This window comes from Salvelinus alpinus, chromosome 17 (genome assembly GCF_045679555.1).
Source record: "Salvelinus alpinus chromosome 17, SLU_Salpinus.1, whole genome shotgun sequence".
NCBI classification, from domain to species: Eukaryota; Metazoa; Chordata; class Actinopteri; order Salmoniformes; family Salmonidae; genus Salvelinus; species Salvelinus alpinus.
The window spans coordinates 11,879,524-11,896,847 of NC_092102.1; the positions used below are offsets into that span (position 1 = coordinate 11,879,524).

Here is a 17,324-nt window from a genome sequence, read left to right on the forward strand (position 1 = left end):
TCAAGGTTTAGATTACTGAACCAGCAGATCATATTGAATGTTAGCTCTTGTGTATGAGCATTCATATACACTACTGTATTTGCATAAGGTACATTTGCTTACAACCATACTGTAAAGACCATGTAGACCTTTAAATTGATATGGCATTGACAATGTCTCTGATATCAGGTTTCCTTTTTCTGACATTACCATGTTTGGGAATAAAATGTTCTTAGAAGCCCTATGTGTGTGTGTGTGTGTGTGTGATGGCGTGTTGAGTGTGTACCTCCCATTTGGGTGAAATTCACCTGCACCCTGCAGACATTTTAGGTGTACTACAGAGAGAGGGATGTATCCTCCTGTGCCAAGTCTGAACAAGTATTTGGTGCTTATTTGAATAAGTCTGAACAGGTACTTTGTTCTCATTTTTACTACCGCTGTCTTTTCTTCTAAACTGTCAATGAAATAGTTTCGTTTTTGAATAATAAACTTGAAATAGCCTTTAAGGTATAGGACCATTTACAGTCAAAATAATAAACCACTGAATGTTGGATACAGTGTGATTGCAAAAAAACTTTTCAGGATGTTGGCATCTTTTAGCACCAAAGCAGTAAGTGGTATGCTTCCCCCTGGCAGCCCATACAGTAACAGGCCAACACACATAACACAGCCAATGCCATGGATTATGACTGAAAGGATTATGGCTTACTACCACCTCTCCTCACCTCAGCTTCTCTCCTATGCCTTTCACCAGGAGAAGATGAGCCAATTATTAAACCAGACTCATACATGATGCTACTTGTCGGGACCAAAAAATGAATCATAGCCTTGATATTTCTGTTATTATAACACTGTCAAATTTACAGTCAACTGTGCCAAAAGCAGCATCCCTTCAAAGCACCAACAACTCAACCAAGAGTAAATATCTTTCTCTGTGCTTTATTTCCCTGTGCTGGTTCTCTCTGTGGATGACATCACTTACGGTATGTGTACCTACAGCACTGAGCTCACCGTGTTTTGACTTGACAGGGTAACTATAGCAACACAAGGCCTACAATCAATCATAGATGTATAACTAGTGTATTGTCTATGGCTAGAATAATGTTAGCCTTCTTCTATGGCTTTTCTGCATCCCCTGCTTATCTCCACCGCCATTCCACAGTTGAGCTCTTTTTCAACCTTTCGTCATTCCCTCAACCGAGACCAAGAGTAGCCCTAGATCAACTCTCCGCAACCGCAAGACAGATAACATACAGGAGAGAAGGTGAGACAGAGGCAGCATTACCCTCTGTGCTGCAACGCCACCTAGAGAACGTGTTGATCAGAATGTAGTGTCATTTTAAAATGATAAACTTGGATTAGCTAACACAATGTGCCATTGGAACACAGGAGTGATGGTTGCTGATAATGGGCCTCTGTACGCCTATGTAGATATTCCATAACAAAATCATCAATTTCCAGCTACAATAGTCATTTACAACATTAACAATGTCTACACTGTATTTCTGATCAATTTCATGTTATTTTAGTGGACAAAAAAATAGCTTTTCTTTCAAAAACAAAGACAATTCTAAGTGACCCCAAACTTTTGAACAGTAGTGTATTTGTTACCATTCCACCAATTCCGCTCCAACCATTACCACAAGCCTGTTCTGCCCAATTAAGGTGCTACCAACCTCCTGTGCCATGCAGATATTAGTCTGTGCTGCCAACCTCCTATGCTAAAAATCCAGATTAAACTATGTGATGAACATTTAGTCTTCAGTACACATGAGAAAGTAATGACTCTGAGCAACCTCGTCCGCTCTCTCCCCGGCACTAACTGAATGGGTTTGTCAGTCTTGCTTTCCCCGCCTCTCCCCTGGGGTCCTTCTGCCATTCCTCTGTGTTTGCACCTGGGTGTGCCGGAGCCTGATCAGTTTACGGGGTCTGGCACGGATACCTGTCTGACGAGCTCGATCGCTCCAACCCTTCAGCCTCCAGGTGCAACAGCTAGGAGGCAGGCCGATGCTGGGGAGGAGCCCTGTACCAGACAGGTAGATATAAGCCAGCTGCCACCAGAGAGGAGTCACTTAGAGGGGCTTGACTTTCCTCTTAGTAAGCGCACCTGCTTCACCAATCCTCTCTGTCTCTCTCTCTCTCCTTTTCTTTTACTCCACTCAGAGGATCAGAAAAGCTGCAACCATGAGTTACAGGAGCAGTGGCAGCATGAGCGGAGGCTTCAGCTCTGGCGGAGGATTCAGCTCCGGTGGCGGTGGCGGCGGCACTGTGAGGAAGAGCTTCTCAAGCTTCTCCTCTTCAGCAGCCCCTATGGGCTCCAGCCGTATGAGCAGCTCATCCGTTAGACGCTCCGGAGGTGGTGGTGGGGGCGGCTTCGGCATGGGCGGTGGTGGAAGTGGAGGAGGCTCCAGCTTTAGCTATATGAGCAGCGGTGGAGGCATGGGCGGCGGCGGCGGCGGCGGCGGCGGCGGTGGAGGCTTTGGCATGGGTGGTGGCAGTGGAGGCTACGGCCTTGGTGGCGGCGGTGGAGGCTTCGGTGGAGGTGCAGGCTTCGGCATGGGTGGTGGCGGCGGCGGAGGTGGCTTCGCCCCCATCACAGCTGTCACAGTCAACTCAAGCCTGCTTGCCCCCCTCAACCTGGAGATCGACCCCAACATCCAGACCGTCCGCACCAATGAAAAAGATCAGATCAAGGGCCTCAACAACCGCTTTGCCTCCTTCATCGACAAGGTCAGTACACCTTTATTCTCATAAAGCCCTTCAATCTAAGAGGATGTTAAACATATCAAGTATGCCATGACTATGGGCCTGTCCAAGTAAATTAAAATATATTGCATTGCTCCTCATCTGCCATATGTCAGCATAAACAGGGTGCAGATATGCTGCAAAGGAGATACTGCAAAGGGATACTGCAAAGTATCTGCAAAAGGATACTTTGCAATAGCAGTTTATGGCTGGGATGTTGTTTTATGGTACTGGCTGCAAATAGCATACTTGAATAGTTGCAAGACTGTGTCTCTTGTGTGCTACTGTAGGGCTCATGAAATATTTCATAGCCACTGATAATGCAGCCCCCGGAAAACCGGACCGTATAGGATCCAGTTAGAACTGGCTCTGAAAACAAATACACAGAATGATATAGTGACTGCATCCTCTACCTGAATGTATAAACAGGGGCATATCACCTTATCACAGGTGGTCAAAGTCCTAATGTGCAGCCTGTTGCATCGGAACTGACAGTTGAGTAGTTTTCTTTGACCGTAATTGCCCTGGCTCTGTGAGTATGGGAGTGGGGGGTGAGTTTGGAAACCATAGCCCAAGCGGATCTTATGACCATGAGGGAAGGGATCAGGTTATAGCCCCATTCCCATGGCAGCAGGAAGGGACTGACTGGCTTTCAATAGAATGCTATGTCTCTGATGGTGCACCTGAGAGTTTATCCTCTCTCCCATCTCTCCCTCACAACTTGCAGAGACACAGACACACACCTGCACAAAGTTGACGCTAATATGCCTAATAATATACTTTATCCATATGTCTGAAACAGCAAGGAGTTGTGTTAAATTAAAGGTTCTTCCTAAACACTTTCATCTTTCAGACTACAGCACTATAGACAATAGTGAAAATCAGACATTTTCTCAAGGGAGAGTTAGAAACACACCCTGTTAGTGAAACTGCACAGAAAGTGAAACTGTCAGTTTTTCATAGACTCTAACCACACCTGCTTTTATTTTGGGTGAACGGACAGATTCAATTCAATTACCTTGTGCGAGGTAAAATACAACAATGAACCCTTAATTTCGCTGCTGTTACAGTCACAAATCATTAAATGCCTTCAGGCAGGTCATTCTCAAATTCTGCAGAATGCCTTAGAATTACAGTGCATGGCAGCAGGTAAGTTCATTCACTAAGAGGCGATTCCACCTCAGGCTAAGGCGGGGAAACCCAGCCATATCTTCTGGGACTTGCTATTACTTAGAATTAGGGGGGCTAAGGCGTGGCAGGCTTAGACATCTCCCTCCCGCCTCAGGGATGTGCAGCCTCACTCATGTACATGACATGGAAGGAGTCTTCTGGGAGCGAGATATAAAGTGGATAGATCTCTTCATGTCTGCCCCAGCCCTTAGGGAATGACACAGCTCAGTACAATAGGCTATGGAGGGCTGTGTGTGCAAGTCACTCCTTTTTTACAGAGGTGTGGAAGAATGCCAGCTCTGTCTAAGAAAGTCCCAATAAAAACTTCAAGCAGGCCGACTTCATTACCTCAGTGAACGCAAGTCTAATATTGAACCACTACATAAATACACAAGTAAACCTTGCCAGGGAGATGTTGCCAAGGCAACATCACATGATACAACTGGATATGATATAATATGACAAAACCCAATTTAAATTCTCAACGTAATGGAAGATGTGTGCCAACCTGTTTCTAGCAGTACATATGACACCTGGTTGTAACTATTCTATTTCTCTCTCTACACACAGGTACGCTTCCTGGAACAGCAGAACAAGATGCTGGAGACTAAGTGGAGCCTCCTGCAGGACCAGACCACCACCCGCTCCAACATTGATGCCATGTTTGAGGCCTACATTGCCAACCTGCGCAGACAGCTCGACGGCCTGGGAGGAGAGAAGGTCAAGATGGAAGGAGAGCTGATGAACATGCAGGGTCTGGTGGAGGACTTCAAGAACAAGTAAGTTTTACACGAGACATTGTATGGATGTTCTAACTGTCCTACATGCTGGCCCATGTAACCATTGGTAATCTGTTTTTCCAGATATGAAGATGAAATCAACAAGCGTGCCGCAGTGGAGAACGAGTTTGTCCTCCTCAAGAAGGATGTTGATGGTGCCTACATGAACAAGGTTGAGTTGGAGGCCAAGCTCGACGCCCTTCAGGATGAGATCAACTTCCTCAGGGCCATCTATGAAGCGGTGAGGGCCATGTCAAACCACAAAAAGCTTAGTCTTCGAAGCGCTGTGATATAAACAAAAAATCATCGACATTATGGCTTTCCTGATGTCCTTCTCTCTCATCTCTCTCCAGGAGCTGAGTGAGCTGCAGGGCCAGATTAAGGACACCTCAGTGGTGGTGGAGATGGACAACAGCCGTAACCTGGACATGGACTCCATTGTGGCTGAAGTGCGCGCCCAGTATGAGGACATCGCCAACCGCAGCAGAGCCGAGGCCGAGTCATGGTACAAGCAGAAGGTATGAGGAGACTTAAGTGTATTTCTAGGGATTTCCTATAAATGAGAGGTGCAGTAAAATATAATACATAGGCTTTAGACTGACTAATGACTGTGCCAACCCTCTCATCCTCCAGTTTGAGGAGATGCAGTCCTCTGCAGGACAACATGGGGATGATCTGCGCAACACCAAGTCAGAGATGGCCGAGCTGAACCGCATGATCAGCCGTCTCCAAAACGAGATCGAAAACGTCAAGGGACAGGTATGTTCAGTATGCTGGCAAATGACGGTCAATTCAAAATAGCATCAGGTCTGGCACAACACTAACATTCAATTAAGTGAAAACATCAATCTTACTTCTGGTCTTGTCTTTTCTTTACCTGGTAGCGTGCCAACCTGGAGAACCAGATAGCCGAGGCTGAGGAGCGCGGGGAGTTGGCAGTGAAGGACGCCAAGCTCCGCATCAGAGACCTGGAGGATGCCCTACAGAGAGCCAAGCAGGACATGGCCCGGCAAGTGCGCGAATACCAGGAGCTGATGAACGTCAAGCTGGCCCTGGACATTGAGATCGCCACCTACAGGAAACTGCTGGAAGGAGAGGAGGACAGGTGAGCACAGGATCAAATATAGACATGGTGAAACAACACGAGACAAATGCATGGCTAGGAAATGTAAAGGCACAAGAAATGGAAAATCTTCTGGATGCAGTCAGCTCTTTCACTATAGTACATGCTTAGAGATTGTGTCAACTAATCTATGAATCTTTACAAAGAATTACCTCTGGAGGTGGAACTGCAACCATCCACATAACCTCCGGCAGCAGCGGTGGTGGTGGCGGTAAGAACTTCATACATATGCATTTAAATTCAGTTGGACAAGAAAAATAAAATAATACTTGTAGGTCTGATTATCACCATCACCAGTCCAAGTATTGACTTTGCCCCTTCCATCTTTCTCTCCCAGGCGGAGGTGGTGGATTCGGCATGGGCGGAGGCGGCGGAGGTGGCGGTGGCTTCGGATATGGCGGCGGCAGTGGCATGTCCATGAAAAGCGGTGGTGGCGGCGGTGGCTTTGGCATGAGCGGCGGCGGTGGCGGCGGTGGCTTTGGCATGAGCAGTGGCGGTGGTGGCGGCATGTCCATGTCCCGCTCCTCCATGGCCTCCAAATCCAGACGCTACTAAACACAGGAGTCTGTATGTCTGTCCCCACCTCCCCCTCTCCTCTCCCTCCACAACCAAAACAAGCTACAAACTCCTCCTGTCACATGCAGGCACAGAGCGTCCACTGATCTACACTATAACCCAGGATGGGCTGTTATATCTGACCCCTCCTTAGCTGCATATTCCCCATAGCTACTGGCTGGTAGGAAATAGTGGATGATATCAGAGGATGCACTTTGAATGCTGACAGATCTTTTTTATCCCAATGTTTCCAGTGTTTTATTCCTGCTACCTCTTGAGCATCCTGTCCCTCACAGATTCAGAACATAGCCCTTAAACATAGAGGCAGTGATAGTAAGAACCGGAAGCAGAGAACTAAGTCTGCTCCCTCTTCAGTCAGCCTGGCTGTCTTTAACTTGCTGGATGGTGCCTGTCATGGTGACACAACATTGGTTGGCGGTGTGCTGTGACAGTGCATCTTCATAAGGCAACACCAGTTTCTCATCGCACACAACATAGCGGCAGTCTCCAAATGAGCCGGCAGGCAGGTGCCATGTTGTTCACTAAATGTTGAGACAACTGACAGTACAACATGCCTCTACCCCCTGTGTTCCACTGCCCCCATATTGCTGTGCATTGTGGTGAATGCCAGATCAACTTAAGCAGCTATACTAAAGTGGCACCCCCTTTCTCTGGAGTAAACAATCTAGCATTAACTCTTAATTCTCCCTTTCCTAGGGACAATAGGTTCTCCACTGAGGTTTGCAAACAGTGTTTGGTCCTGTTTTTCTTTTCATTCTGATCAAAAAAGGATGACTGGTACACCCAGATTTATTGAATGTAACTGATCATGTGTCATCAACAAAACATCCTGAATAAATCTGAGTTTTATAAAATACTTGTGTTGAAAATTTTACTTCTGACTGTATATAGGGGCGGCAGGAAGTCTAGTGGTTAGAGTTCTGGGCCAGTAACAAAAAGGTTGCTGGATTGAATCCCCGAGCTGACAAGGTCAAATCTGTCGTTCTACCCCTGAACAAGGCAGTTAACCCACTGTTTCTCGGTAGGTCGTCCTTGTAAATAAGAATTTGTTCTTAACTGACTTGCTAGTAAATAAAACATTGTTTTTAAATATGTTCTATTTACATAGACGATCAGACACTGATAACAATTGGGTAGAAAATGGCTCTAGATTTGGGGTCAGTTGAGTAGCATTCAGAAGAATGAGACACAATGACATTACTGACAGGGCTGATAGGATTACTTAAAGCAACAACAGTGTTCAAATTGTCAGTTGAGTATCCATCAGAAGAAGGAGACACAATGACATAACTGACAGGGCTTATAGGATTACTTAAAGCAACAACAGTATTAATGTTCTTAAAGAGTTAACTTAATTTAAATGAACTCAAACACTGTAAAATGCCTTCTTGACAGTTTAATCCACTTTGGCAAGTAAACGTAAAAACGTAATCCTTATGACTCAACACCTTGTTTTTATTTAATGCCCATGGATAAAAGCTGTCACACGGTGCATACCCAGATAATATACAACCTATCGTCAAGGCCTCTGACACAACGTAAAGGGATCTATCATCACTATAAACTATAGCTAAACGCCAAGTTATTAAAGGGATAGTTCACCCAATTTACAAAATTACATTTGTTTCCCTTACCCTGTAAGCAGTCTAACGATACCAATATGTAATTGAAATACTTATATCTGCTTCAATTTCGACAGGTAGGCTACAGGCAGACGACTTTAACTAATGTAAGATATGCATATGTCTCCCGTACCACAACTGAAGTGACAACTTGACCTATCTAACCCATTCCCAAAAACACATCCCTCGGCTTATGCTGCCCTCTAGTGAGAATAGAGGGCAGCATACAGTAATAATATTATACTCAACAGGTGCCGTCTACTTTACAGTATGTGTATTTATTCTTTCAGATTCTGTTTTCTGGTATCTTAACATAATCTTTCATTTTACCCACATGAAAAAATAATACAGTTTACTATAGAATACTAGAGTTTACTATAAAACACTACAAATCAAATCAAATTGTATTTGTCACATGCGTCGAATACAACAGGTGTAGACCTTATAGTGAAATGCTAGCTTACAAATACGTGTTAAGTAACAGATAATTAAAGAGCAGCAGTAAAATAACAGTGGCTAAATAGAGGGGGTACCAGTACAGAGTCAATGTGCGGGGGCACAGGTTAGTCGAGTAATTGAGGTAATATGTACATGTAGGTAGAGTTATTAAAGTGACTATGCATAGATAATAACCAGAGGGTAGCAGCAGCGTAAAATAGGGAGGGAGGGGGGGGGGGGGGGTGCAATAAGTCTGGCTAGCTATTTGATTAGCTGTTCAGGAGTCTTATGGCTTGGGGGTAGAAGCTGTTAAGAAGCCTTTTGGACATAGAAAAGGCTCCGGTACCCATCCTGGAAGCTTGGCCCCAGTGATGTAGCTAGCAAATTAGCTTGGGTGCTTGACTGCTGTTGTTAGCACAGAACACTCGGATCAACCCTTAAAGAGATGGGTGGGGGTAAAGCTTAAGAGGGTGTGAACGATGCTTAATGGGTGCAGACAACGAAGGGCTCTCCAGTAGGAGTACAAAAACATTCAAAGGCCATTTTCTCAAAAGTGAGTTTACAAGTTTATCAACTTTCTAAGCAGAATAACTTTCCATTGTTCCTCAAATGTAGTGTATGATATACCATTTTGTAGCTCTGAGTCTCTACTTTTATGCAATGTAAAAAACACAATTTCAAATTCTGCTACATAAGACCGATTTGAGCTGGTCGGTTACATATTATAAATACCTCACATGTTTATCCGACTCCGTTAAGATGATTAGCAATATGCAAGAGACTACAGTTGAACCATGTGCAGTCAATTATTATCCATTTAGCAGACTAAGATCAATGAATGGTCATGAGAAGCGAATATCAAAGCAAGTATTATTTAATAACTTTGTAAAATTAACAGGTTCACATACAAGGCATAAAGCTTAAGTTACAAGGCAATACTGACATCAACAAAGCATATTTCTAGGCATATAGATCCCAAAGTTAACTTGCGAGACAAAGCATGAACAAAGAGATGCTTACTAGGCCAGAGGCGTAGAAGCCTAGGAAATTAGAATTTATCATATAACCTTCCTCCATGGCTGGAAACAGGATAAGAGAGAGAACAAAGCCATGTAATTCCATTTATAACATCTGAAGGTGTAACCTTTCAACCCAAGACCAACCACCATTGACCAATCAAACGATACCAAGTTTACAGTGTAACCTGACCACAAAGGCCCAATCTACACAGGATGTCACAGCATCTAAATGCTTGTGTAGCGGATTGGACCACTGTAAATGAGACAGAATTCCTGAGAGGACGATAGCACCGCTGAGCGTAATTTAGAGTTCACCCTATACAGATACAAGTAACCACAGAGATCATACATATACATATATATATATATAGCATCAGTTGTCCTCAGTGAACAAGTTTCAGATAGATACTGGACATGGATACTATAGTGTTATTATATCACATTCAATAGTCAGTCCTCTGAATACTGTAACAGAGAGAAACATGTTGGCCCCTCAGTGGGGGAAGGGCTGACTAGTCCTTTTGCATTGTTCTCTGTCTTCCAACTCCAGGCGTCCGAGAGCACAAGCCTGCACTACATGGAACCCAATAGGGTTCTACCATAGGAGACCGATAGAGGATTCATTTTTGTATCTGAGCCATTATAGCGTCTGTGACAGAATGTAGTCAATTTTCTTCTCCACGATTGGCTGATCCCTCCTGATGACCCGGTTGGACATGACTCCAACAGGGTCAACAAGAGGGATCAGCCAATGATGTTGAAAGTCCCACCCAGTTGACTACATTAAAATGGTGGAGGCATTCAATGGCGCTGACCATGCGAATACAGCCTTTTAACCACTAGAGGCCTCTATCAAAAGGGTTATACCAAAAAGGTTTCTTCAAAGGGTTCTCCTATGGGGACAGCCGAAGAACCCTTTTAGCTTCTAGATAGCACATTTTTTAAAGAGTGTATGACTTTCCCTTTAAGTATGTGGGATCCATAAAAACTCTGACATACAGTATGACGTTTCATAAAGTCATATACCATGTTGTGAAAAGTGATACGCAAACTTTTTATAACATGAAATAACATGTTATTCTAGTTTGTCATGCAGTTCATATGCTAAACTCCATGGTTCAAAAACTGGGGGGAGCCAGTGCTCTGTGGCGTCTGTCCACTACAATGCAGTTGCACTGGGGTTACTGGGGTCGAAAGCCATAATCTCCATGTGGATCAGACCTAACAGGAAAAAACAAAACATTTTAGAATTGTATCACAGGAATCACACCATATACTATTTTAGAATTTCATATCCTGAAAGGGAAACTTTGCAGAACTTTAACTGTAAGTCTCCAAGAACCGTGAGAAATTCAGGATAAATGCCATCAACACGTGCACCAGGTAATCAGTCATAGAGAAGATATACTCACTACTCCACTCTCCCACGTCAAGCTCCAGGCTTTCAAAGGAGTCGTCGTACGTCGGGGAGTCGGGTTCAGATTCTGGGTCATGGAACTCAGCGAGGTAGGGGTGTGAGAGGCCCTCTTTAGCCGTCATCCTGGTCTCTGGGTCCAGCAGCAACATGTTCTCCAGCAGATTCACCGCTGGACAGAGGAACACACAGGACAGGGAGAGAGAGCGAGCGAGAGAGAGAGAGAGAGAGAGAGAGAGAGAGAGGATAGAGAAATATTACATAGAGAAAAGAAGGCATTAGGAAGTAGTGCAGGGAATACAGAGTCAAGCCAGCCCTCAACTGTTCTCGATACAAAGTAGAAAAACTGAGATATTCATAACCACTGTCATGACGTTGCCCTCTTTGGGTACAGCGAGCACCACTCCCCTCTCTCTGTCTCCTACACTCAGGCTGCTGCGACCTCAGGTCATAAATTCCTGGAGATTATCTCCTCATGGCCACAGTATAGAGAGAGAGGGAGTTTTCATAGAGAGAACAAAGGAATTTCTTCAACCTCACAGAACTGGAGGTCCAAGCAGTATTTAAGTTCTGGAGAACGTATAAAAGATCGGCGAAGAATCCAGCTACGAACTGGTCCGTTTGGTACAATATTGTGAAACTCATGAGAGACAATACAGCCACATTACCATAAAGCTGTTTATACAATAGCCTCAGATATGAGGCTTACATCAAATTGTTGTATAAGATGAATGAGTGAGGATGATACTGTTTGTGAAATTGTGTAATGTGATTTTGGACTGTTTAATGAAGGAAACTCCAATTCCCTTTGGAGTTTAACTAAATCAGAGGAATGCCCATGAGCACAGGTAGGACCTGGCGTCATGAGACAGCCTTTTTCTGCTCTTCCAAATAAAACCCCCACCCGGGTTTTCTATCACCAGACCAGCTTACCTCGATAACGAGAGGGCCAAGGTTTGAGAGGAGACCATAAACCTAAGGTTTGAGTAGATGGCTGAATCTTTTAACCACACCACGTGGTTAAACTCTTAGACTATCGATACCGACAGAATAAGAACAAGTCTTTGATATTAATTACTAGTCTGCAGCTAGGAATTCGGTATCATTGAACGCGAAGACCGACAACCGCCGAAACATCTATCTATAACAACATGAATGAATGTCACTCTGAACTATCCCTTCTAACCACGACACAGACAGAGAGAGGGCGGACAAACTCTCCAACAGAAACAAACTTTTCAACAGAGATCCCGACGACACACTGAGTGTAAATATATATATTGATTGCAATTATTCCCGAATGACTGAGCGTTCATGTGCAAAGGATTATCATTTCAATTGTTATAATTATCAACTTTGTAGTGTCTCATCACAGTTGACCCCCACTTCCCTTTTTGTACACCAAGCCGGGATACCGGTTTATCCCACTAGGGAAACTCCGTTATCATTTCCTATTAACTATCTACTGTTTGTTTATGCATTTCTGTGAATTACTTAGTTAGTAAATAAATTATTTAAGACAATTGATGTATGGATGACTCCTAGTGAAGACTGGGTTCGTGCAGATAACCAACAATTTACGACGTTTTACGACGAGACTAACATGAGGAAAATAATAATTCATTAATTCGAAGACTAATTGATCAGATATAAAAAATATCTGAAGAGATATATTAGGAAAAATGTTTTGTAATCTGAATATTTTCCTTGGTGCCCCGACTTCCTAGTTAATTACAGTTACATGATTAATCAGTTTAATCGCGTAATAATAATTACAGAGAGTTATTTGATAAATAAGTCTTCAGTTTAATAATGCCAAAGACACGACACAACCATGCAGGACGTAACATTACCACAGTGATAATAGACCAACTCACCGTTTACATGCAAGGAGGGAAAGACCTCCTTGAAGTTTTTCTTCTTTTGGATAGGGAGACTCTGTACATATGAGCGAGCCTGCAAGACAATACCAACAATGTTCAACTGTCAACTGTATTTTTTCAATGTTATCACCTTTTTCTTACAAGTTACCACCATAGTGAGCATACTTGTGATTTCAACACCAAGCTACATTGAACAGTTGCGAGCTGAACAGTTGCCATTAGATTGAGATGACAGTAGGCCTACATCTTTGCTCTGCATCTTCTGCACCAGGGAGGATGGTGGTGTTCCTGTAACGTTGAGGATCTTCTTCAGCTGGTCAATGCCTGTACAGGATGGTCAAGGAGGGTGTAGGGACACACAAGGCAGACAGTGGAAACCACTACAAGCAAAATACTTAGAGCACTGATCAGTGAACAGTCTGCTACATGATTGGTGTTGTCCCTTGTGCAACTGCAGAATGATAACTAATACATAAGATAACTACATGATACGTACATCAGTAATATACAAAGAAATGGGGTACAGAATATATGTTTTTGTGTTGATGTAAACTTAGTGAGTTATACAGGTGTTAAGAGGAAACATGAAAGGATACTGTCATTGCCTGGGAAAAGAACCTGGCCTGTGATCATCTCAGCCAGGATGCAGCCTGCAGACCACAAGTCCACTGACAGGGTGACAGACACACACAGAATAATTAACACATGAGCTACAGCTGAACCAATAGTACAAAAGTAAGATAACCCCAGAAGTGCAGTGCATGGAATGTGAAGCCCAAATAAATGAAAAGGTATTTATTGTGTGTTGGTGATAGGTCACCTGATTGGCTATAGTGCATCCAGTTGAAGATGACCTCTGGTGACCTGTACCAGCGTGTCACCACATAGCCTGTCATCTCACTCTCTGCATGTCTTGCTAGACCAAAGTCCAGGATCTGAGATAGAAAGAGAAAGCCAGGGAATGTGAAAGAAAAGTCAATTGAAGCTTATAAAAAGAGAGGCTAATACGTAACCACAACAATCAAACAATAAAAGTGTAGTCTTTAAACACCAGTGTGTTATCTTCCTAAATCAAGTACATTATGTTTATCTTACTGTCTGAAGGTTTTACAATAAAAGGTACAGTATAATTAAACATATAAATGCAGCTTGTTGCCAAATTCTTAATTACCTTTAATTCACAGTTCTCATTCACAGCAAGGTTGCCAGGTTTTAGGTCCTGAAGAATACATTTAAAAAAACATGTAGGATCTTATATGATCTGGCCACTCAAATGTACTTAGAAATGTATTTCAAGTATATTCATAAGAACCTAATACAAACCCGATGGATGATCCCTGCAGAATGGATATACTAAGGGATAGAAAAATGTAAAGAAACATTATTTTCAGATTACGATTTAAGATTAAGATCAAGGTCCAACCAAAATTTGACTTCCGCTTTATCCCATCCCTTCTGAAAGATACACGCATATACAGGTTGAGAGGTCAGAGCAGGGGTCTGCCACACTGGGCGCCAATGTTGTTTTGGGGTGGTTTAAGTGCATTGCTCAAGGGCACAACGGCAGGCAAAGGCATCTAGGATTTGATACCAGCATACCTCCGGTTGTCAACTCATTTCCCGATGGATCACTTTTTCCTCACAGATCAGGGATTCAAAATGGCAACCATCCATTTGCTGGCACCCCTCTCTAACGGCTAGGCTACCTGCCACCCCATATAATACAATGATTTCTTAGTAGTGGTGAACACCTTCAGGCCACGTAGCAGCTGGTAGAAGAGGTAAACGATGATGCGATCAGTCAGTCTCCTGCTCTTCATGATGCGACCGAGGTCCTGAGCCACAAAGGGCATTACCATGTAACTGTAACATGGAGGAGAGAGATGGGAAGTCAGATACAAACAGTGTTACCGTGTAACTGTAACATGGAGGAGAGAGATAGGAAGTCAGATACAAACAGTGTTACCATGTAACTGTAACGTGGAGGAGAGAGATAGGAAGTCAGATACAAACAGTGTTACCGTGTAACTGTAACATGGAGGAGAGAGATAGGAAGTCAGATACAAACAGTGTTACCATGTAACTGTGACATGGAGGAGAGAGATAGGAAGTCAGATACAAACAGTGTTACCATGTAACTGTAACATGGAGGAGAGAGATAGGAAGTCAGATACAAACAGTGTTACCATGTAACTGTAACATGGAGGAGAGAGATAGGAAGTCAGATACAAACAGTGTTACCATGTAACTGTGACATGGAGGAGAGAGATAGGAAGTCAGATACAAACAGTGTTACCGTGTAACTGTAACATGGAGGAGAGAGATAGGAAGTCAGATACAAACAGTGTCACCATGTAACTGTGACAGAGAAAAAAAGTAGGGAAAGGGAATGATACAATACGTCATGTACTAAAGCTACCTCCTCCACCTAATCATTACAAATGTATAAAATGATTACATAACAAAAAATGCAGGTAACATCATACACTGTGTCTCACATGGTTGCAATCATAACACAGACATAAAATATATGTTTTAACTCAGCTAACAGATTATATCACATACCCAAGCACATACAAAGGAGCGAAGGGCCCAAGTAAGTAAGCACAAACAAACATGAACAAACCTGCACACACACACACACACACACACAGCTTTGTTTTTGGAGTGTAAAAATGTTTGACAATTAAAAATCGTATTTTCCCTAACCCCTAACCCTAAATCTAACCCTAACCTAACCCTAAACTTAACCCGAAAAAGCCTGAACCTGACCTTAATCCCAAAACCTAATCCTTAAAACTTAAAATAGCATTTGAACAAATTCAGGACATTCGGGTGAAATTGTAGGACATTGGGGTCCTAATAATGTAGGGAAACAAGTACACACACATGCACGATCAAACTCAAACTTCATGATACACTCTCAGCAGCCTGTCTCAACAAGCTGTGACAACTGGCAGAGGAATGTGGTTCACAGCTCCCCACTTACAACGTCTGGAATTTCTCCAGGGAGAAATCAGGTGTGAAGACATTGAGGAGGCTGATCACCTTAAGGAAAACAACAGGAAGAAGGAAAGTAAATGAAGAGTTTATTCCCACAAAAAGTGACCACACAAACATATACATTGCAGTAATACTAATTAATCGCCAGTAGTACAAGTAGGCCTGACGAAGTACAAGTTGAGTGAATGTTGAGTGAAAACTCTGGCCTATAAGAGGCGCTATTCCTCTACACCAAACATAAATAAACATAGGAAGGAGGCAAAGGAATAAAACTGGATGTCTTTGGGTGACTGATATTCAACATACTGAATAGTGTAAAACTACAAATTATCCTGATGTGAAGTAGAATGAATGACAATTACTGCATTGTGATGGCTTTTCATTTTTGAGTGTCTGGAATCTCTGTCCAGGGGAGTGTATCTCAGATGTTCACTATTATAGTAGGTAATATGGACTTACATTGTCATGCTGGATATGGCGTAACAGTCTTAGTTCACGGTAGGCCCGTTGAGCGTGGATTAGGGACTGAAAGGGACGATAGAGCTTCTTTATGGCCACCTTCTCCTTAGTCTGCTGGTCAATAGCAGAACTAATGAATAAAACAAGTTCAAAGTCAAAGAACATTAGTGTTGGATAGAAGAATTCTGTCACAGAATGTAGGCAAGGGGGATATAGTCGCTCTGGATAAGAGCGTCTGCTAAATGACTTAAATGTAAATGTAAATATAGAATGGTAACTCTCAATGACAATAGTAATACTTCAAGTCAGTATAGATCAAAGAGTACAGAATCTTTGAGTAGCTTTCATGTCAGTTTGACAAATTAGTATAAGTAGTACTACAAATAACTTTCAGACGCTTGTGTGTTCATTCTATATTACCGATATCTGGCAGAGGTAAAACTGGGTTTCAAGATGTGTTAATATGGGGCTCGCTCCAGGTTGGGAGTGCAAAATTAGTCTCATCTCGAGACCTGTTTCAATTTGCTAATTTCCTTGAGGCAATAGTGCCTCTGTTAGCAATGTCCTGAGTCTTTCGTTATTGAAAAAAAATGGAACAACAAGCTGATATTACACAATATCCAATATTGTAGAATTTTGCATGTGTAACTAATAAGAAATTAATAAACAATTATAGGCTTAGGTAAAGTTGTTCCCTTATTCTGTTTATGTTCTACATGTTTCAATGAGAACAACTGTGTGGTATACTGTATGTGGTATATTTTAAAGAGGTATATTTTAAAGTATATAAAATGCATGCTGGTTTGGCGAGTTATTCCAGGAAAGCTACCAATAATTGCCCCTTCACTCACCATACCGTCCCGTAAGCGCCCGAGCCAACTGCTTTCAGCGCGATATATTGCTCTGGAACATCCCATGTTGTTTTCTTTATCTCCAGTCTATGGAAACCTGTCTTCACAGGCGATTCCATTTTGTCAATAAAATATGTCGATCTAGTTCAAACCAGTGTGGTACCTATTGGTGATTTTTCATAGCCTTGAGGTTTCAATATGACAGGTAAGCAAAGGTAGCCTACAACTGTGAGACCCCACCCCACCTCACGTGATGTAAATGG

General features: G+C 42.9%; 2 protein-coding genes across 3 annotated transcripts; one reads left to right on the top strand and one right to left on the bottom strand.

Moving 5' to 3' along the window:
* The first annotated feature begins 2,042 nt into the window (after positions 1 to 2,042).
* On the top strand, positions 2,043 to 7,228 carry LOC139542156 (keratin, type II cytoskeletal 8-like). Its single transcript, XM_071347246.1, has 8 exons — positions 2,043 to 2,709; positions 4,465 to 4,673; positions 4,758 to 4,914; positions 5,027 to 5,191; positions 5,307 to 5,432; positions 5,558 to 5,778; positions 5,943 to 6,007; positions 6,134 to 7,228. Exons 1-8 carry the CDS (start codon positions 2,164 to 2,166, stop codon positions 6,349 to 6,351), a joined length of 1,707 nt encoding a protein of 568 aa, XP_071203347.1. The 5' UTR covers positions 2,043 to 2,163; the 3' UTR covers positions 6,352 to 7,228.
* A 2,062-nt stretch (positions 7,229 to 9,290) lies between these two features.
* Positions 9,291 to 17,324, bottom strand: LOC139542157 (mitogen-activated protein kinase 12-like). 2 transcript variants are annotated; one of them, XM_071347248.1, is made up of 12 exons: positions 17,062 to 17,324; positions 16,211 to 16,321; positions 15,738 to 15,796; positions 14,500 to 14,611; positions 14,072 to 14,101; positions 13,920 to 13,967; positions 13,569 to 13,683; positions 13,345 to 13,416; positions 12,993 to 13,072; positions 12,743 to 12,821; positions 10,864 to 11,037; positions 9,291 to 10,672 (listed from the first exon to the last, which is right to left on the bottom strand). In XM_071347248.1, the coding sequence occupies exons 1-12, from the start codon at positions 17,125 to 17,127 to the stop codon at positions 10,611 to 10,613; spliced, it is 1,008 nt and encodes a 335-aa protein (XP_071203349.1). In that variant the 5' UTR covers positions 17,128 to 17,324; the 3' UTR covers positions 9,291 to 10,610. The 2 variants fall into 2 exon arrangements, with proteins under 2 accessions (XP_071203349.1, XP_071203348.1); XM_071347247.1 differs by having other exon boundaries at positions 16,211 to 16,340; positions 17,062 to 17,321.